General features: G+C 41.4%; 2 protein-coding genes across 2 annotated transcripts; one reads left to right on the top strand and one right to left on the bottom strand.

Moving 5' to 3' along the window:
- Positions 1 to 755: 755 nt before the first annotated feature.
- On the top strand, positions 756 to 6,039 carry syt5a (synaptotagmin Va; the record flags this gene model as incomplete). Its single annotated transcript, XM_079281931.1, has 9 exons — positions 756 to 903; positions 1,278 to 1,292; positions 3,368 to 3,549; positions 4,466 to 4,552; positions 4,693 to 4,860; positions 5,028 to 5,195; positions 5,318 to 5,435; positions 5,563 to 5,696; positions 5,830 to 6,039. The coding sequence occupies 9 exons, from the start codon at positions 756 to 758 to the stop codon at positions 6,037 to 6,039; spliced, it is 1,230 nt and encodes a 409-aa protein (XP_079138057.1).
- Positions 6,040 to 15,252: 9,213 nt separating this feature from the next.
- Positions 15,253 to 18,819, bottom strand: LOC306786896 (troponin T, slow skeletal muscle-like). The gene is made up of 11 exons (XM_079281820.1): positions 18,762 to 18,819; positions 18,459 to 18,476; positions 18,137 to 18,155; positions 17,939 to 17,999; positions 17,531 to 17,647; positions 16,913 to 16,990; positions 16,530 to 16,643; positions 16,328 to 16,437; positions 16,150 to 16,240; positions 15,584 to 15,624; positions 15,253 to 15,488 (listed from the first exon to the last, which is right to left on the bottom strand). The coding sequence occupies exons 4-11, from the start codon at positions 17,993 to 17,995 to the stop codon at positions 15,443 to 15,445; spliced, it is 654 nt and encodes a 217-aa protein (XP_079137946.1). The 5' UTR covers positions 17,996 to 17,999; positions 18,137 to 18,155; positions 18,459 to 18,476; positions 18,762 to 18,819; the 3' UTR covers positions 15,253 to 15,442.
- Between the last annotated feature and the right edge of the window lie 2,445 nt (positions 18,820 to 21,264).

Below are 21,264 nucleotides of genomic sequence, written 5' to 3'. Positions count from 1 at the left end.
AAAGCTCGTTCAATTCATATAATTTTTGGAGCTAACCTCATGATTCGTATTCATATCTTCACTTAAAAAACTACATTTCAATTTGAATATATTGCAGGTAAAAGTATAGATGTGCACAAAATAAAAAATACTCGAGTAAAGTTTTACGAAAGTTTACTGAAGCTCTGTAACATACACTTCACTCGACTGGTTTGCCAAAAAGCTACCCAGCCTGTGACTACATGTTGGAGGCTGACATGAATGGTTTTTCCCCTCTCAGCTGATCAGCATTAGCACCAAAAAGCAATGAAATAACTTTAAAAAGGTAAACATTGAATTACCTTTTTAACTAAACGTTTGTGTAGGCTAGAGTATGCTAAAATATGCTAGTAGCCTGAAGTATTTTCTTAAGAACTGTATTCAACTTGACTTTACTTGTGTATTCCATTTTATGCTACACAATACTAAAAACGAAATAAAAATAAAATAAAGCAGTTGTCCTTAATGAGAATAGGTTCTTGTTGTCTTTGTGAGATGCTTGAAACTAGAGAACGATTGGTGGGAGGGAGGAGAGTGAGGCGAGTGAGAGAGGATGAAAGAGATTAAACCAGGTGAAAGGTCAAATAGCGTGAAGTTTGAATGAAGGACACATCTGAAGAGAGAATAAATGTGTTTTGTGGAAGCGTCGTTTAACGTCTCAAAAACATTGATCTGGAGATTACTAATCACTCACTGACCGTTTGTCGTTTTCTCTCCTTTGATTTCCCACAGCAGCGATGCTATTGGGCAGCGTGGCCGGGGGGCGGTCCCGCAGGGCGGCCGAGGAGGAGGAGAGGGAGCACCCACCGCCTCCCTTGCACCACTCCAACCACCAGTTCACCAGCATGAAGAACAAGTTCTTCAATAAGCACACGCACCTGCCAAGTGAGCACACACACACACACAACTGCACATACACAGCATATTTAAAATAAACACAAAATACAAACTAAGTTCAATTTGGTGTGTTCTCAAAGAATATGCCTTATATTGGACATATGAAATAAACAGGAAACATGAGGTGTACTTGTGTGGCAATACTATTTCAATGTTGTTCTATAGGCTGTCAATGATTGAAGCCAGTTCGGCAGATAAACCTGCACATGGAGAGACCCACACACACACAAACCAATCAAAATCAATCTATAACCTCCATACCATCATCTAGCCATCATGTCATCTTCTTATGAATCCTCGTGTTTTTCATTTCTTCATTCTGTCCTCTCTCCTTTCTTCATGTGACCGCTCTGCTCTTCCAGATCATAAACTCAAGAGTAAGTCCATCTCGCGTCTTGTACCATTCAAGCTTTTCCCATTTTAAAGAAAAATGTCTTCTTCAAGTCTTCTACAGGTGGCAAAAAAAACCCAGCTCTGTACTGACTGTTCTGCAAGAGAAGTTCAACCAAAGTTGTAGTAGAGAGTAGTATTATGGAATTATGGGGAGACATCCTTCACCAGCTAATAAAACCTTTGTTTAGGCTTTCTTGCCAAAGGTGCGGAAGCCCACGTCTAAGGAAATAAAAAACCAAAAAGTTTGGAATGATGAAAATCAAAATCAGGTCAGCCGTCAAGTTCATTGTATAATTATGGCTGAATCATATGCAACAGTATTTATGGGAAAATACATCAGGCATACTCTCATGAGTCACTCCACAGAAAGCTTGGCTGCTTCAGAAGTCGCTTCAGTGTCGATGATGTGACGCTTGCGGTCTAGACACCGAGTAAGAATGATCGAATATTTGTCTTTGATATGTTAGAGTGACCATAAATCAATATTATTACGATGACAATGTACCAAATGACAATGTAAAAGGGGGTCGCTCATAGTGAACAACAGAGAATTGACAAACAAATCTGCAGCTCCCCTCTCAGCGCTCTTGTAGCATCGTTTTTATCCTTATAGCAGACAGCTGTTTTCAAATAAAGAGCTCTATAAACCCACAGTACACTACCTGCTCACCACCAAACAGCAGATACAATTAGCTGGTGAACATATTGGAGCATTTAGCAGCTAACGAGGAGTTGGCAGGGACCAAAAACAAAGCAAAAAGAGAGTGAATATTGGACGTAGATTCACAAGGTGGACAGCAGCACAACTCCAAATGAATTCTAATGTTTCTCTGTATCTGCAAGATGTGTAAATGAGCAACTGTTTTCTGGTACGTTCATCATGTGAACTTAAAAGGTGATGGAAAGACATTTCTGCTGCCCTGACGTGGCCAAAACATCACAGTTATTGCAGGTTTGAGCATCAAACAAGTCAGCCACGCTAACCTCAGCCACGCTAACCTCAGCCACCCTAACCTCAGCCACGCTAACCTCAGCCACGCTAACCTCAGCCACGCTAACCTCAGCTATCCTAACCTCAGCCACGCTAACCTCAGCCACGCTAACCTCAGCCACGCTAACCTCAGCCACCCTAACCTCAGCCACGCTAACCTCAGCCACGCTAACCTCAGCCACCCTAACCTCAGCCACGCTAACCTCAGCCACCCTAACCTCAGCCACGCTAACCTCAGCCACGCTAACCTCAGCTATCCTAACCTCAGCCATGCTAACCTCAGCCACCCTAACCTCAGCCACGCTAACCTCAGCCACGCTAACCTCAGCCACGCTAACCTCAGCCACCCTAACCTCAGCCACGCTAACCTCAGCCACGCTAACCTCAGCTATCCTAACCTCAGCCACGCTAACCTCAGCCACGCTAACCTCAGCCACGCTAACCTCAGCCACGCTAACCTCAGCCACCCTAACCTCAGCCACGCTAACCTCAGCCACGCTAACCTCAGCTATCCTAACCTCAGCCATGCTAACCTCAGCCACGCTAACCTCAGCTATCCTAACCTCAGCCATGCTAACCTCAGCCACGCTAACCTCAGCCACGCTAACCTCAGCCATCCTAACCTCAGCCACGCTAACCTCAGCCACGCTAACCTCAGCTATCCTAACCTCAGCCATGCTAACCTCAGCCACCCTAACCTCAGCCACGCTAACCTCAGCCACGCTAACCTCAGCATGCTAACCTCAGCATGCTAACAGGTTCACTATGAAAATGCTAACATGCTAATAATAATAATAATAATAATAATAATAATACAATTTATTTATAGAGCGCTTTTCACAGACAAAAAATCACAAAGTGCTTTAACAGAGCAGAAATTTAAAAGCATAAAAAACACAATGTGATCATAGGGTCAATAAATGACATGCACAGAGAAAAAATAAAAATAAAAAATTGAAAGATTGGTAAAGATTGTTAGTGTGCAGTCAAAATAAAAATGAGGGTGTCCTTGTCACCTTTTCCACATCTGATGACTTTGCCTGCCTGTCTTCTGCCTCCTTCTTCCAGTGCCCATGTGGGCGGTGGGAGCCATTGTGGTCGTGGTCCTCGCCCTTATCGTCTGCATGGGATTCTGCATCTACAAGAAGTGCTGCAGCGAGGAAAAGAAGCCCAAGAAGGTCCGTGAGAGGAAGGGAGGACGAGGGCGCAGGAAGAAGGAGAAGGATGCAGAGGATGGAGACGACAAGAAGGTGAGGAAAGGACCAGAGGGGTCCTGTCCTGTGTGGTCCTGAGATGTCCGATGGCAATTCTGCTACCGATGCAGTTGCAGAAGAATTTTGTCAAATATTTACTACTACACAGATTTTCTCAAGTAAGCAGAAGTTGTGGTTTCAGTTATTCAGCTGGTCTGAAATTCAACAGTTGAAGTTGTAAGTTATTCATAATTTAAGTTTGACTGAGTAAATAGAAGAAAAACATTGTGGGGACTAGAGTTCAATGCATTGTTTGTTTTAAAGGTATAGTTTGACGCGGCAAATATGCTTATTCTCCTTCCTGCAGAGAGTAAGATGAGAAGATTGATTCCACTCTCATGTTTTTCGGATAAATATGTAGCTGCAGCCAGCAGCTGGTTAGCTTAGCACAAAAACTGTCGAAAAAAAAAGAAAGAGATAGACTGGATCTGTCTAAATGTAAAAAATACTGGTGCAAGTTTGCAGATTTTGTTACCTTTGGACTTTACATGTTGGATAAAATAATCTGTATCTTTTTATCTATGCTTCTGCGCCTGATGTTTGTTCGTGATTCTCATGAGTATGATCTTCACAGGGTATGGCGGGTAACCACAGAGGAACCTTAAAAGTGCCCCGGGGAGTTTTCTTGTAAACAATCAAAAGTAATAAACACTGAACCTTTTGACAACAAATCTCACTCATAAAAACCTTGCTTCATATTGCTAGTAGTGGCAAAACTCCACAGGGTATGTTTGAGACAAAGGCCTCTTTAAAATATTTTAAACTTTTAACCAAGTCTTTTTCACTGTATGGTCAACGTTGACTCCTTCAGAGCTGAATACATGTGCCTTAAAGCGGGAATCACAGTGCCCCGCAGAGACGGCAGCATAATAACATTGCCTGTTAACCGCTAACCACGCTGCGTGTCTTCCAGGAGGGAGAGGATGGGAAGGAAGATGTGGAGAAGGAGAACTTTGGCAAACTGGAGTACTCGTTGGACTATAGCTTCACTGATAACCAGGTACACACGCCTGCACATAGTATTTTGCAAGCATACACACAACAACATCCAACCTCTGAGGAAAAGAACAGAAACAAAAAGCTAAGCTCCACGTCAGGATTTGGGACTCCGGTCTAACTTATCTCTATCTCCTTCCCCAGCTGATAGTCGGCATCCTCCAGGCGCAGGACCTCGCGGCCATGGACATCGGCGGGTCCTCAGATCCCTACGTCAAAGTCTACATGCTGCCGGACAAGAAGAAAAAGTTTGAGACCAAAGTCCACCGCAAGATCCTCTGTCCCGTCTTCAATGAGACCTTCACCTTTAAGGTCTGTGCAGCGATGCCGGAGAGAGAGAGACCATGTTGAACTGAAGACATTACAAGGAAACCGTTGATCACATTATTAGTATCATTATTTAAATGATCCAGCATGAACATCAACGCGTCTCAAGCACTTTAGAGTTAACCATTTCTGTCTATACTCTCCCTCTCTAGATACCCTACAGTGAGTTGGGTGGTCAGACGTTGGTGCTGCAGGTGTTTGACTTTGACCGTTTCGGAAAACACGACGTCATCGGCGAGATCAAGATCCCCATGAACAGCATAGACCTCGCCCAGCCAATACAAGAATGGAAGTATCTGGTGGGAGGGGAGAAAGAGAAGGTACATGATTTTTTTCACTGAAACATACAATGAATAATCGAACAGTCATTACCAGCTTTTAAAGCAATCAAAGCACTGAGCAGCATGACAACTCACACATTTACATGTCATGTCCACGACAGCAAGAGAAACTGGGCGATGTCTGCATCTCCCTTCGTTACGTCCCCACGGCCGGTAAGCTAACGATCAACATCATGGAAGCCAAGAACCTGAAGAAGATGGATGTGGGAGGACTGTCAGGTGAACACATACACACACACACACACACACACACACATTTGCGCGCATGCTTGTACTAAAGAAAGGTAATGGATAGCAGTTAGGGTTCTTCTGATCCACTGTCTGATGTTGTGTCTCTCTCGCTCAGATCCCTTTGTCAAGGTGGTGCTGCAGCATAATGGGAAGCGACTGAAGAAGAAGAAGACGTCAGTCAAACAAAACACTCTGAATCCTTACTTCAATGAGAGCTTTAGCTTCGAGATCCCCTTCTCCCAGATCCAGGTTTGTACACAACGCAAGGAACACGTTCCTCCAGCACGGAAGAACAATTTCCTCCTATACCTTTCGGCCTAAACTTCAAATCCACGGACAAATGTGGTCTCACTCTCTCGTCCGCTGCTCTCTCCACGAACAGAAACTCCAGGTGGTGATCACGGTGTACGACTACGACAAGCTGGGCAGCAACGACGCCATCGGCAAGTGCTGGATGGGCTACGGCGCCTCGGGCGTCGGGCTGCGCCACTGGTCAGACATGCTGGCCAATCCCAGGCGTCCGGTGGCCCAGTGGCACACGCTGCAGACGGAGGAGGAGGTGGATGCTGCTCTGAAGGCCCCCATCCGCTAAACACACTCTCTCTCACACACACACACACACACACACATATGTATACACTATCATCTGCATATGAGGGGAATCCTTTCTTTTGAAACCAAACCCCTGTATGTTTTATGAAATTACCTCTCACTTGGATCGTAATCTTGACTGTGCTTCAGTTTGTTTGTTTTTGTGAATTTTCATTTGGGGGATCTCTTTATACGACTACGTGTGTGCTTCATATGTATTTATTATATTAACATTTTGACTACACACTAAATAAATGTACACAAACACATAATGTGTACTTGCAACACGTTCAAATAGATACAGTACGCACGATGCAGCTCGTTCATAATACAGGCTTTCTGTTCAAGAGAACATTCTATGGTTAACTGTTTCCACTGGCGGAGAGTAATAATGACGGACTGCCCCTTTAATAGTAATTATTATCATTATTTATCAGCTTTATTTTGATGAGCTACACCTGTCATCAATGCCCTGGTTGTCTCAAAGTTAAAACCATCTTTTTACAGCATATACACTGTAGTATTGTCAAATACATTTTGATACTATAGTAAAGAAAAAAATAGAAAAGTCCACTCATTCTTTCTGTTGGAGGAACTTTAAACTGCTGTCTGCAGCGCTGAGGTGTGTTTCCTTCTTTAAGTTCCCGTTTCCCTCATGTTTTCCTCTCGTCTACCCCGATGACTCTTATCTTCCAAACCATCGAAACTTGGTTTTTCCTGTGAAATTCATTGTATTTAGTCACGTGTTCCTCCTGATTACTGGTCCGTCTCTCCGGCCGTGCTTGTGTTTGAATGAGTGGAGATCCTGTTTGGATGTTTGTGTGTGTGTGTGTGTGTGTGTGTGCGTGTTGCATATCATTTTAAAAGAAAAATGGAATGCTGTTTCGACTTTCAATGCTTATAATGTGATTGTAAATAAATAGCTGAACAAATAAAGCGTTTCCAGACAATGACAGATGGTCTGACGGACAGATGGATTTGACTGGACACACACGCTATGATACCCTCATGTGCCAACATGATATCCTTTTATTTGCATCACACACGCAGAAAGTCTCTCTTGCATTCATACACACGCACACACACACACACACACACACACCAGGAGAATCAGTTAAATGAATCATTGAGGGTTAAAGAACTAAAGAAAGATCTATTTGAACCATAAAATATGCACGACATATCATGCCTCAGAATGGGATTGTAATAATATTAATAATAATACAATCAGGGGTATTATTACCCGAGCACTCAGAATAACTGAACCGTTTACAATCGTTTTCTGAGGGTAACTAATTCTTCACCCGGTGATTATTGTCGCCATTTGTCCCAGTAATCCAATGTTGAATGTTTGAAACAAACAGTTGCAGCAGTGGACAATAATTCAATTTGAAGAAGTTCAAAACATATGCCACAAAACAACAAAATATGTTATGTTTTCAAACTCAGGTCATACATTTACTAGATTTTGTTTTGTTTTTCAATTCATGACCCAACAGAAATATGATGACGTTAGTACTAAATGTATATTATTACTATGTTATAACCAAATAAGCATTTATTTGTTTTGGTAAACAACCCAAAATAAGTGAGCATAATAAGATGATGATAAGTGTGGTTTAATATATGACTAAATAAATATTTATATATAAAACAAAATAGCCCAATATAAATATATAAATAAGACACCAACACTGGGCCAAAACAAACCATTGTTTTTGTTTGCTGACCATGTGTCATTTTAATTAAACACTATATTCTACACTATATTCTACAGAGTGCCCTGATGTAACGAGGTGATTTTATTTACGTGTGAAATCCTTTTACCCAACTGATGCGATGACAGCGTTTATCCACCTGAGGGAGCTCTTCTCCCTGCAACATTCTAATAACATCGACTGTTAATGACATCACTGCAAGCATTACTTCAAATGTGTTATGTGCCAATACATCTTTTTGAAATGATGGACTTCTGGCTTCCCCTAGAACAGACCTGGGCATTGTACGGCCCGCGGGCCACATCCGGCCCGTGAGCTGTTGCTGTCTGGCATTTACTCTTACCACTCGCAGCTTATAAAAACCAGACAACATACTGCTTTCATTAAAGAGGTGGAATAGTATTGAGCAGGATTGAGTTCAGTCTATTGGTCCAGCCCTCCACAACAGTCCCCGTTTCTCATGTGGCCCCTTGGGAAAAATAATTGCCCACCCCTGCCCTAGATGGTAGTTACTTGTAGAAATAAAAACCTCATTTCTACCTTTATCAAATTTTACAAACTGCATAAAGCTGCAAAGCTGGGTATTAACTGCATAGTGACCTGAAGGATAATTATTACATGAAAGTATTAAGATGAATTATTGGTATTGCACAACAGAGAGACACAGGTCATGTCTCCAGCTCCATGCTTATCTCTTCATATCTCTGGCACTGTGCCGGCAGAGTACACTCAGCTGGTTTCATGAGGGGCGATGAACTCTGATGAACCTGAAATCCAACGCTAAAGCTAAACTGTAAGAAATGTCAGTGAATTTTACGGTGATAAACTGTTAAATCACAACAGTAAGAGACCGTAAATTCGGTTATATTCAGTTTATCTGACAGTGAAACACCGTAAATACATATATCAGCCAAAACAATAATTTGTGCATGTATTTCTTGTATAGAATACATTTTGTCACTGTTAAATGTACTACATGCATTTATCTTCAGCAGACTGGACTACTGTAACGGTGTGTTTACAGGTCTCTGTAAAAAGTCTGTCAGAACGCTGCAGCTCGAGTCCTCACTAAGACCAGGAGGGTGGATCATATCACCCCAGTTCTGAGGTCTTTGCACTGGCTTCCTGTCCAACAAAGAATTGACTTTAAAATCCGACTGTTGGTTTACAAAGCACTGAGTGGTTTAGAGCCAAAATACATCTCTGATCTGCTGCTACGTCTGCTTGCGTTTTACCACCATTGCACTGCCAATGGAGGTAAAACGCATCATACATTCAACAGCCAGCCTCGTATTTTTTGCATTTATTATTCGTAAAGTATTCACTGTTAAATGTACTAAACATTGTACTGGTAACAGAAATACACCGTAATATGAACACAAATCCATACCGTGATTATTGCATTTGAATGGGAAATTCCAAACAGTTTTCCCATCGTGAACTATGGATTTTTTACCTAATTCAGCCTAAATACCCATAGAAAACAATGGGCTAGGACCCTGACATTTCACAGTCATTCCACCTTTGCCCACAGATTAAATGGTGCGAATATCAGTTGGAAATTGATTGTTTATTTCACCTAACATCAAGGATTCTAACCCAATGGCACTTATAATCCGAAATGGCCTTCATCAGTCTTTTCTCTCAATTTTTACACTTTAAATCAAAGTAGAGATTTGAATAATTTTCCTCCTTAAAGAGGGACTAGTGAATATGAATTCCCCCAAATTTTGCGGTCGTAGCTGCAAGCTAAGGTCCTCAAACACAGTCCCAAAGGTCAGAATTGAGGCATATTGCCTTATCTTTCGGCCTGTTTTTGGAAAGTGAGAAACGGCCCATTAAATCTGAGAGAAAGGTTGAAACTGCCTGAATTTTGCATAAATCATTCCCCTGTGATACCGTGATGCAGGATCTAAAGCAAGATCTCTGCAGACCCTTGGGAAAGCTAACTTCTGTTAGCAGCATGCTAATGACTTGAATCCAATTGAGCCTTAAAGAGGGTCCTCTTTTGTCCATCATATGTGAATATTAGGACAATAAGCCATTTACAAGTTTTTTCAAATGCACCCAACAGAGATGATTCGAACTAGATGGCACTTATTTTCCCAAATGGCCGAAAGCCAGTTTTCACCAGTCTTTTCTCTAACTTTTAATTTAGTGTAAAACACATTTCTGCGAACTCCTCCTACATGCTTAGTCCCATTACTACCAAATTTGCTGTGGATCATTACTGGATCTACCTCATCAAAAGCTTTCTGATATCTCTTGGCGTTTACAAGATATGGACCAATAAACTTCGTAGGGGCGTGGCTAAATATCAATACACATAACTTCTCAACCGTTTGTCCTAAAATTCCAAATTTTGCAGCATATGTGCACATCGCATGCTGTAACATACCCTGAGAATTGTTTTTCATTCAACCACTAGGGGGCGATACAGCAAACCTGCAAAGTTGTGTTTTTTGTCACTTTTTGCCGATTTCAGCCTTCGTATTTTAACGAACTCCTCCTAGAGAATTTATGCGATCAACTTCTCCTTTGGTCAGGATGTTCTTAAGACCTTTGTGATTAAAAGTTAACAAAATCTCGCGCTTTCATCGAAGAACCTTGACGTGGCAGCCATTTTGCCTCACTGTTTTGGAAAAAATAAATTCTTATAAGTTCTTATAACTCTAAGGTACATTATCCAATCCGCACAAAACTTCTTATGCATGATGCTACATCAAGCTTGAACATATTTCAATTGAAAAAAATTCAATACCTCATAGCGCCGCCTACTGGCTAAAGGAAATGTCATATTTTATACTTTTCTTTATACCTCCTAGCCAGGTGACCTGATGAGTTTCAAATTTGGTAAGGATAGCCTTAAGACATTGATGATGCATGGTTATGAATATTGGGCGCTTGCATTGAACGCTGTTGCCGTGGCGACGCATCGTATTCATGAAAAAGGAAGCTGATGGTTGAGTGTGTTGGGATACTCAAAAACTCATGAAACTTTGTACATGTGTCGTAGGTCATAGGAAGACATAGTGTATATGGTTTTTTGGCTTGGCCGTTTTAAATTGCCTCTATAGCGCCCCCTACAAGATTTCAAAAGAGCAGCCCCAGCGCTACGTTTGAACTACATGTATGAAAGTTGGTACGCACATGTATCCTATGGAGACTTAAACATAAGTCTCTTGGGTCCATGCTCTAAATGGAAATGGGCGGTCGTATTTCCGTTTTTCGTTCTGAATTCAAAAACGGAAAAACCAAGAACCAAAGTCCCCCAAGGTCCGTGTATGTTTTAGTCATCTGTTTTACCGTTCAGTCGAGAAATACGGAAACACCATGGTATTCTCGTTTTTCGTTTTTGCAAATCCCTTTTTTGTTTTTTCATTTAAAACGAGACGCAGAGCACAGCAGGTAACCGGGAAAGAAGAATATTTCAAGAACTTTATACATTAATTAATTAATCTGGGCCGATGGGAGTGCGTTAGCATCAGTAGTTGACTATATGCTGTTTAATATTCATTTATCTATGTACACAGCAATAATTAAGTTTTCGATTAATCAGTGCGTTTGATGCAATACAGTTTGTGATATAGTTTATTCAAAGTCATTTTCGTGTTGAGAGTTGTAGGCACTGATATTTCTTTTGCCACCGTATTGTGCTGTTGATTTAGTGAACGTGAAGTAGATGCAAAGTCAAAGTGTTTACCAGTTTTACCAGTAGATGACAGTATAAGTGTATTTAAACCATAGATTTTGTCATATTTACCGGTGCCTCTAGGTTATTGATACGGATGTATTTAATGCTGATTATTTCATCTGATATTTGATGTTCATGGTTAATTTGCATTCGTTGTATACATCATGTATTTACATGTTATATTTGTGTAATTTAAGAACTCAACATACATGGAAGAGCGAGCTTGTGTTCATGATCATGAGGCAATAGATATTGACAATTGAAAGCATAAGATAAAACAACAAAAATGCACAGTATATACAATGAAATAGAAGTGTTAAATTAACGAACTGGTTGGTAGTCATTGAGGCTAGATGGTTTCCTCATTTTTCTAGGTCCGTGCACGTTTAACTGCTGGACATAATACTTCTGTTACAAATAAATGTTATTGCTTGAATTGAGCTAAACGCCTCGATCTCAGTCTGTTCACTCGAGTTACAGCCTCGACAGTGATGACAAAGTGCTGTCATGTGCTGATCACATGTTGCCATGTGACGGTCCAATCAGTGAGATGTGCCTGAGCCACTCTACACTTCTACCTTGTCTATGCAAACTAGAAAACTTGAAAGAAACATTGTGTCAAAGATAGTCAGTGTTTTTCTAGAAACCGTTCTGTATCATGTTCAACTGATGGCTCTGAGAGTCAGACTGAAGTTTTGTACCAGCACAGATCCAGCTCAGGTGTCATATCTCATGTTTAAATATATCTCTCTTTCCCAGTATAGGCTTCCATCTAGTGGAGGCTAGTGGAGCCGTAGGGCTGATTAACAATGGACAGTTTCTTTAAGTCTCTGTATCGTGGATGGTTTTAGGGGCGTCACCATTTTAACTCTAAATCGATTATCAGTCCAAATGAGCTCTCAGTTTTGCTCTTCCTTATTTATTTATTTGTCTTTCCACCCATGCATACGCACTTCCTAAAGAACACAACAACAAGGTGCAGCTTAGCCTGCAGCTGCACCTTTCGACACAGAAACCACAGAACTATAACATCCTCTTGCTTCACCGGAGTCACCGGCGTGCCTTCCCCGTGAGTTACTGTATGTGAACAACGAGCGCGTCGTTGACAGAAAGCCTCCAGCTCGTAGGCCGGCCTCGGCCAAGGCCGCTTCCATAAGCGCAAGATCTTTTGTAGATGGATTCTTTGTAGATGGATTCTTCCTCGGCCCATGCAACACTCCTCCACGCTTCATGGAAGTCTGTCCGGTAGTTCTTCTGTTCTGCTGCTGACAGACGACCGGAGACGTAACCTCATTGTCTCGGGTGTGTTCAGTGTCTGTGAAGTCCATTTACAAACGCGTACGGCCGCAGATCATTGTCTTTTTCTCTTCTTTTTTAACCCATTGCTTTTAGTCCTTGAACAATGGTGCCTTTTTAAAATGATCAAAGATTGACAATATAAGTGTTTAATCTTTTAACTGGTGGTTTCTGGCAGCTGTACAGCTGAGGTACAGCTGCTCATTGAGCGGTAAACTGTGATGGCTGATGTTCTGGGCCAGTTCACACATAAATGTGTCTCCAGTGAATAACTCAATGCTAAATGTTTGAGGTGTGTGCATTACGTGCTTTGTCCACCAGAGAGCGTTGGTTTACTTGTACATTGTATACTTGGTCTATTTCTTGGTCTCAATTCTTTGAAATTAAAGGTATTCTTTTATCAAAATTGTTCATTCATGTTTTTTTTGAGTAAATAATTGTATTCAACTAAAAATAAAGATAAATAAAAGTATGAGAAGCAACAAAGTAATTCAATAAGCTATCAGACTCTAAATACCTCAACGTTCCCCACTCACCATTGGTGTTATGCAACACTTCATATCCTTGGGGGCCTTTTTTAGGGCCTAAGCAGAATGTAACAGCTCCTTTACTCCCCACCACGTGCATCACAGCTCTATTGTCTGGATGTCATTTTATTTATCGACATATTTTATCACTTCCCGGAGCTTTGCTTTTTTTTACCTTTTCCACATTGTATTGCCAAATTATTTATGAAAGGAGATTAAAAAGATAAATTGATCAGATTCCGATAAACGTCACATTAGTAAGGCCAGTGAACATATAAACAATCAAGGGCCTACAGTTCAATCCTTGCTTCAATGTCATAGAAACAAGGACATTTCTGTTTTTCACAACGGTGGAGTCAAGATAATTGAATAATTAAAACCTTTGAAGTTTATTGTCTAGTTTTCCAGTGTGATAGTTTTTACATCGGACAGACAAAAAGACGCCTGAAGCATAGACTCTCTGGACAGCAGCGTATTAGAGCCGTTAAAAAAACATTATAAATAAATTACATATCCAGGGTAAGAGGGTAATATTACCAGAAGCACCTCAGGATTTTCCGAGAGCAAAGATGTAGATTTACAAGAAAAAAACTTGAATGTTCTCTGTGATTACTAATCATAAATTTGCAAGAAAAATGTTGAATTTCTCAAGAGATTTAAGAAAAATATGAAGTGAACCACATCGTTTTACTTCGCACGGTTGGATCAACCTCATCACACCACAGCCACCGGCGTTAAATGCTGCGGTAACGAGCCTCCGAGGGCAAAATGTATCAGTATTTATTCATGTTCTTAAAGAAAACGCGTATATGCATCTCGTAGGAACTTTGCCTCATTCAGAGGCCATTTTACCAAAAGAACACGATTTGAGGTGCAACAAAATTCAAAGAACAAAGTTGTAAATTTAACACTTTAATATCCGAGAGTATCCAAGTTCTACTATAACGTCCTGTGTCGTCTTTTTCTTTTACCTACAATTGCCGTACTACACCGTTGTACTCTCTGAACGCCAACAATGCAATAAAAAACAGCACCGTGTGGATTATAGAAAAGCATCGTATAGAGCAGTGATTCTCAACTGGTGGGTCGCGACCCAAAAGTGGGTCGCGGACTCGTTTTCAGTGGGTCGCGGGCCTTTGACTGACCCAAAAAAAATAATTATTATTTTATTTTGAAGGGCATTTTTTATACAGCGGAATTATTCCAGCATTTACGGCACTTGGACTGAATTTGAAGCTGCAGGGCATTTCAGTGAAAATCTTTTTTCTAAAATAATTTTCGTTTTCGAAATTTATTTTTTAATCCAGCTGTTATTTTACTTGAAATGAGAAGAACATTTATTCATGTATTTCTATGCATTATTTATAATCCATCCAGTTACATTTGAAAAATTTGAATAATATTTGTTAAAATATAATTGATGTGTACTGTGGTGAACACTAGATGGAGGCATCTCACCTCAGAATGGACACTGGTTGGGTGGTAATGGGCGGAGCCTGAGAGGGTACATAGGAACGCACCTGTACCTGTATGCCGGTTAATTTGTTTGGAAGTAAATCTCGGAGACTCCATACTCCTGTCTGTTCGTCTCATTTACACGCTTCCACAGTACTTTCTTTATTTGATTTGGCTTACTACACAGATACGTTACTACTACTAGACTTCTTGAATATATATATATATATATATATATATATATATACCACTCTATACCACTGGTATAGAGGCACATAACAGCAGTGACTGTTTATTAAGAGTGGAGGGTTTGGAATGAGTTCAATCACGTTTTACAGACGGGAACCATTTGGCAACAATCCTCTGGGAAAAAAGAGAGAGCTTTTGTTGTAGAATTGGGTCGTTACAGACAAAAATTCAAAGCAGATGTCAACTGACTGCAGTTTGAGTTCTCGGATGGCATCACATAATATACCCAAACCAGAGTACAGCAGCTAAAAAAAAACAGACTTTTGGGGTTGTGATCCACACAACAACTCCAAACTGAGTGCATGTCGCTTTATTAATTAAGAAACATCAAATATCTCTCTCACACACACACACACACACACACACACACACACAGGAAAGGCCTACAGAGCGATGTGTGATTCCTTCATTCCTACGCTGCCTGTGAAAACGGGTTTTCTCTTTTTCTTCTTTGCCCCCCCCCTTTTACTTCCAGCGGCCGCCCACCTTCCCTTTGCCATGGATCTTCTTACTGTGAGAGGGAGAGAGGAGGAAAGTAAGAAAGGATGCGACAAGGACTGTACAGATAGACAGGATATCGTGTTCTGTATGAAAAGAAGAACTCACAATTTCTGAGCATGTTGGATTCTGTTCAGCAGCACGATGATCTGTAAGCGGCAAACAAAAGGGATTCAGAGGTCACACGGAGCGATTCAAATCATTGAGAGTATTTTCACGATCAATTCATCACTTTTTGAATATTTATGTCATTCTTTAGTCTGTACGAGTTCAAGTTTTCAAACTCTTTACAGTTCGTTATCGTGTCATGTGACTTGTTGCCTGAAGGCAACGGAGGAAGCGTGACTGATTTGGCGGATTTCGACAATGAGGATGCTACGTGAGATTTCCCGAGACTTCTCCTCGAGCGATACTTTGTCAGACACGGTAACAAACAGACCGGATACAGAAAAAAGGGAAAGAAAAACCTTTTATTTCATCGTAGGGTTCTTTCTATAATGCTGCCAGACACTTATAACAGTCTCAGCCTGTCAGCGGCAAAAACAAGCACTTTTAGTGGACTTACAATGACGGTGAAGAGTTACCCCGACAGATTACATTGTGTCTGCAGCCAAATCATTTCATACACGCCTCAGAATCACTCACAACATCTGTCTCTAGCTAAACAGTGGTACCTCGTATTTCTGGTGCTTCATGTACTCAATGTAGTCAAACTTCTCAGACTCCAGCTGGTAGATGCAGTTCCACATCTCCTGGGCCTCTTGCCTTTGGGATCGCAAAGACTACATTTAGAAAAGGATCCGGCCTCTCATTTTGTTAACATCTATGACAAAACATTTCGGGGAGACTCACTTGAGCGCGTCCTCCCTCAAGTTGTCGATGCTCAGCGGCTGCCGTCTCTCTGTTAGAGTCTTCTTCTTGATCTCTCTGCCCGTCAGACGCTTGCCCTTCCTCGTCTCTGTCTGGGACGGATAACACACACACGGTCCACAGTCAAACATCATCATCATCAACATCATCGTTATCATGAGCTCTACTGAGAGGAACAGCAGACCTTGGCCAGGAAGCCTCCAAAGTTCGCTCCAATGCCAGTCAGCACTTTCTTCTTCTTGAATTCATCCTCAGCCTTCTTCTTGGCTTCATCATCCTCTCTTCTGTGACGTTCCTCCTGACAGACGAAGAAGGATGGTCGGAATGAGGGAGCAAGAAAAAAACCTGTAAATTGTACAGTTGTTCAGCTGAAAAAGAGATTTAATGCAGTGTTGTATTGAGCAACTGTTTATAGAAGTAAACATTGGTTTCACATAGTTTGAGGAAATAGAGAAAGAACTTGAACCCGTTTACAGCTTGGATAGAGTGTATCACTGTGTGGACTGGGTGCTGAGTGTGTGTGTGTGTGTGTGTGTGTGTGTGTGTGTGTGTGTGTGTGTGTGTTACCGCAATCCTGTTCTGTCGGTCCTTCTCCTTCTCCGTTCGAACCCTCTGGATCTCAGCTCTCTCTGAGCGACGGTTCTCCTGATGGAGGGCAAAGTGAAGAAGCCATCAAATGGCTTAGTGCAACTTATTAAGCATAAAGCAACATTTGGACTTTTTATCTCCTTTAAAAAAACCTGACAAATACATTTAGTTATTAATTAACATCCATCCCTGACATGTGGAAGAGGTATTCAGATCCTTTACTTAAGTCAAGGTACAAACACAACAACGTAGAAATAGCACAAGCAATAATCCTGCATTTAAAATCCTACCCAAGTGTAAAATGTACATAAGTATTATCAGCTAAATGTTCTTATTTAAAGTACAGCATAAGTACACATTTTGCAGATACATGGCAACTGTGACTGATATATTATTACTTTTGATATTATCATCTCCGATCTAGTGGCCGGGCCCTCCAAAGGCTTAAAATATAGTGAGATGATCGTTGGGTTAGTAAAGAAGAGAAGCTTCCTCAATAACACAATTGTTTGAACTTTTTGTTGCTTTTTCTCTAATCTTTTACTGTAAAATATTGGATGTTTTACGAGATGCAGAAGGGCCCTTCAGTAAACTTACAATCCGGTCCTTGAGGCCGATGAGCTCTTCCTCATCCTTCTTCCTCTGATCGAAGTGGACGTCGATCAGAGTATGCAGCTCCTGTAAGTCCTTCTCCATGCGCTTTCTGTGGATGTCCTGGTGGGAAAAAGGGAGCGTTTCAATCCATATAACATCTCTGTAGAACTCAGTATGGCTCAACTGAAACTGATTATTTTACCACTGAAACATCTTTAGGCCTCCATCACGTCAAACTCATACAATCACTATTTAAACTGAAGGAGACGATCCATTTAAAGCCTTTTAAGTCAGCAGGATGAAATCATCTGCGATTAAACTTCTCTGATCTTGTGAGGACTCTGACAGCTGATTGTCGGACCAGATCAAGAATTATTTGGAGGAAATGAAACTGATCTTTTCACGACTTACATCAAAATCCACCCTGTCCCCCTCGGGGATCTTTGGAGGGGCAAGTTGAGGCACCATGGGTCTGAGGGAAAAAGGGCGGGCACAGAATGACAGTTTTGAGAGAGTATTTGAAAAGATTATTATAAGATTGAGAGAAATTGACATTGTTGAAAAAAGACCCGTTGCAACCGAAAATAATAAAAAACGATGTGAACATACTTGGGTTTGGGGCGCTCCTCTGTTGATGAAAGAGAGAAAGAAAATAATAATTACAAGCCTGAATATAAATGTTTCCCCAAAACATGTGGAATCAACATGTCAAAGTCCAGGTGTGACATGTGATTAATGACGACTTGAATCACTATTTACCTTTGGTATTAAAACGCAATGCAAGTGAAATATCAATCCATAGGTGGGATTCAAATTCAGGTGCAACTGAATGTCTCCTTCTCTTTAACAACTCCCACCTGCAGTGGGTTTTAGGGCTCGTCATACATGGTGTCTAGAAGTGTGAGTGATGGCGGCTGTGCTGTCACCGTACCTTGGTACTCCTGCTGCTCTGAAAGCCCAAACCAGCACAGCGTCAGCCAATGGGAGAGCAGGATAGAGGGGAAGTTGATAGGTCAGAGTTAGCACAGCGTCACCCAAAACAACTCACAGTTATGAAGATGAAGACGAGAGGGATCGATTGCTTGGCTCTTTGAGAGCGTCTTCAGACAACAAGGAAAGACATGTATCCATTGTCACAACCGTTTGAGTCGGTCTTACTGTTTACATGTATTTGCTTCGACGGGCAGCTGTACTGTTCGTCTGCTTTGCATTCTGGGAGTCTTCCTGACCTTACCTGCTCCATCCTCCTCTGCCAGCTCAGGCTCCTCCAGCTCGTCCTCCTGCTCCTCTTCAGCCTCTGGGAGAAAGGAGACCCGGAGAAATAAATACAGTTTCATGGCTCGTAAAAAAAAAGCTTCATTGATGTTGTTCATTGTGTTTGAGAGCGAAGAGACAAAATGTGTTGCAAATATGGACGCTGAACTTACCCTGCTCCCTGGAGAGATGAGGAAGAGGAACAGAGAAACATATCTGTCAGTTAATTAAGGGATGAATACACGCTGGAATAAACAACTGAGGGATGGTGCTCTACTCACTCGTACTCCTCTTCTACATCTGACATGGCTGCAAGTAGGAGAAAGAAATGGCAATCAAATCAAGGAGATCAATGAATCAGTCAAATAGAACCATCTCAAGTACAAGAGACCCACCAGGAGGGCAGAACTGATGCAGTGAATGATTCAGGTGATTCCATATGGTGAATTAAATACCATATGGCTTTGGCTTCTGGGAAATCATTAAGTTGCATTATTGAAAGAATAATCAAATAACAATAACAAACAGTTAGTTGAAGCCCTGTTTGGACAAATGAACTGTCCTTAAAAGTGGTGTTATGTAAATTCCTTTGATCAGAATGACTTTGGCTCTAGGGATGGCAATGGCTGCCATTCTGTCTGTTCACTGGTTTGGTCCAGACTGAAATATCTCAACAATTTTTGGATGGATTGCCAGGAAAAACATTGACGGTCCACAGAGGGGAAGTGCCTTTGGTCCGCTGACCTTTCATTCAGTGCCACCATGAGCTTGACATTTGAGTTTTTATTGCATCATTTTTGGAGTAATTGCTTTGAAATTTGGCAAAGATCTTCGTGGTGCCCAGAGGATGAATTCTAAGGACTTCAGTTAACAACAGTAGCCAGATTTCCATGTATCTCAAAGAGACTGCCCTCCCCCAACGTATGACCCCATAGTTCGTTGGTACAAGTAGCTTATTACGAATCATATCTATGTTTATTGTTAGGCGCCGGCCACTAGTGGCCATAGAAATTATGACGGGAGCAAAGGAGGAATTCAGTTGACACATGTCCATTTCTGCTCGTTACATGCATACAATCCTTTCAAAATAAACTTCCGTCTCCACTAGAAACTCAGGTTTTGGCAAAAGAAGTTCTTGGTTATGTTTAGGAATAGACCGTCGTTTGGGTTCAAATACTAACGGAAGTGCCGTTACTGAAGTAAGCAAGTTATGTAACAAAAACACCACCATTGGCATATTTGTTTCACATGGGAGAGGAACTGCGGTCTCCAGGCTGAACGATATTTGTTTGTTTGTTTGTTTGAACCATAATTTGGTCTATGACCAAATACCTGCATCATGTGGATACCTGGATTAAGAACACGTAATACCATATCAGGTGTTCTTTAAATACTGACGTAAATGCAGTTTGTGAGTGAGTCATCATTGCTAAATCACGGTTGGCCACAAGTCCCTACTCTCCTCAGATTAATCACTTTGGCGACAGGAAAAAACACACACAGATAAGCAGAGGGACACACACTGCACTCCGACATGGTTTTGGCTATAAATTGTCCCTCTGTGCTGCCATTGTCCTGGCATGAAACCACGCACAGACACAGTGGGTGTGTGCTGAGTGACACCTTCCTGGCAGGGGGACGCCGGGAGATTGACGGAGCGGCAACAGGTGAGAATGTGACATGGGGTTAAATGCAGAGAGACCAGGGGAGATAGAGTTTCTATCGCCGCACCTCTCTCCACTTTTGTCCTCACTCACCCTTCTCTCTCTGTTCTGGTACTTCTGACAAATAAGATGATGTGATGATCATTTGGCCAAACGGTGTGAGATGTTCTGAAATGAATTGAAAGCTCAAACAGCTTGACAATCTGATTTCAAACAAAGAGAAACTTCTTCAGACATCCCGATTCCTTCCTGTTATCTCCACACCGTCATGCCCTCTCCTCTTCTCCTCCACTCTCTCCATCTGTCATCAGGAGGAATTTACAATGGCCCTGTGACTCTCTCCCCTGTCTGCTGTCATACCCATTGCCATGCCAGACCCAGCAGCATCTTCCATGTGCTGTTATTGATCAACTCTCTGTTTCTGTTTATACAGACAGAGATAGCAACCGGCTCCAGCCTTCATCGTTTTTCACTTCAATTTCAGTGTTTTACTTGTTCCACAGTTTCTATTCATTATCAAGCATCAGCCAAAATAAATGTAAAAGTCTCAGAGAAATAGTTCAACATTTTGGGAAATTGGCTTATTCTCTTTTTTGACCGAGAGCTAAATAAGAGGAGTGATACCACTCTAATGTCTGTACGGTAAATATGAAGTCTTTATGCTAAGCTCAACTTAGCATAAAGACTGGAAAGAGGGGAAAACTGCCAAGCTCCGTCCAAACACACATTTTTTACTTCTGCTTTTTATTGATTGAAGCATTACAAATATGAAAATATAAAATATTTGATATATTACCAATGTATCAAATGACAATGTGA

This window comes from Melanostigma gelatinosum (assembly GCF_949748355.1).
Source record: "Melanostigma gelatinosum genome assembly, chromosome: 13".
In the NCBI taxonomy this organism is placed as follows: Eukaryota; Metazoa; Chordata; class Actinopteri; order Perciformes; family Zoarcidae; genus Melanostigma; species Melanostigma gelatinosum.
This window is presented reverse-complemented; position numbering and strand designations above follow the sequence as displayed.

Bases quoted from the DNA above. Each gene is read 5' to 3' on its own strand.
- LOC306786896 (XM_079281820.1), bottom strand. From the start codon at position 17,995: ATGGTGCCTCAACTTGCCCCTCCAAAGATCCCCGAGGGGGACAGGGTG. The intron at 17,648-17,938 runs GTAAGTCGTGAA...TTTTCCCACCAG, and splicing joins GGGACAGGGTGGATTTTGAT to GACATCCACAGAAAGCGCAT. The intron at 16,438-16,529 runs GTCTGCTGTTCC...TATCCGTCCCAG, and splicing joins TTGGAGGCTTCCTGGCCAAG to ACAGAGACGAGGAAGGGCAA.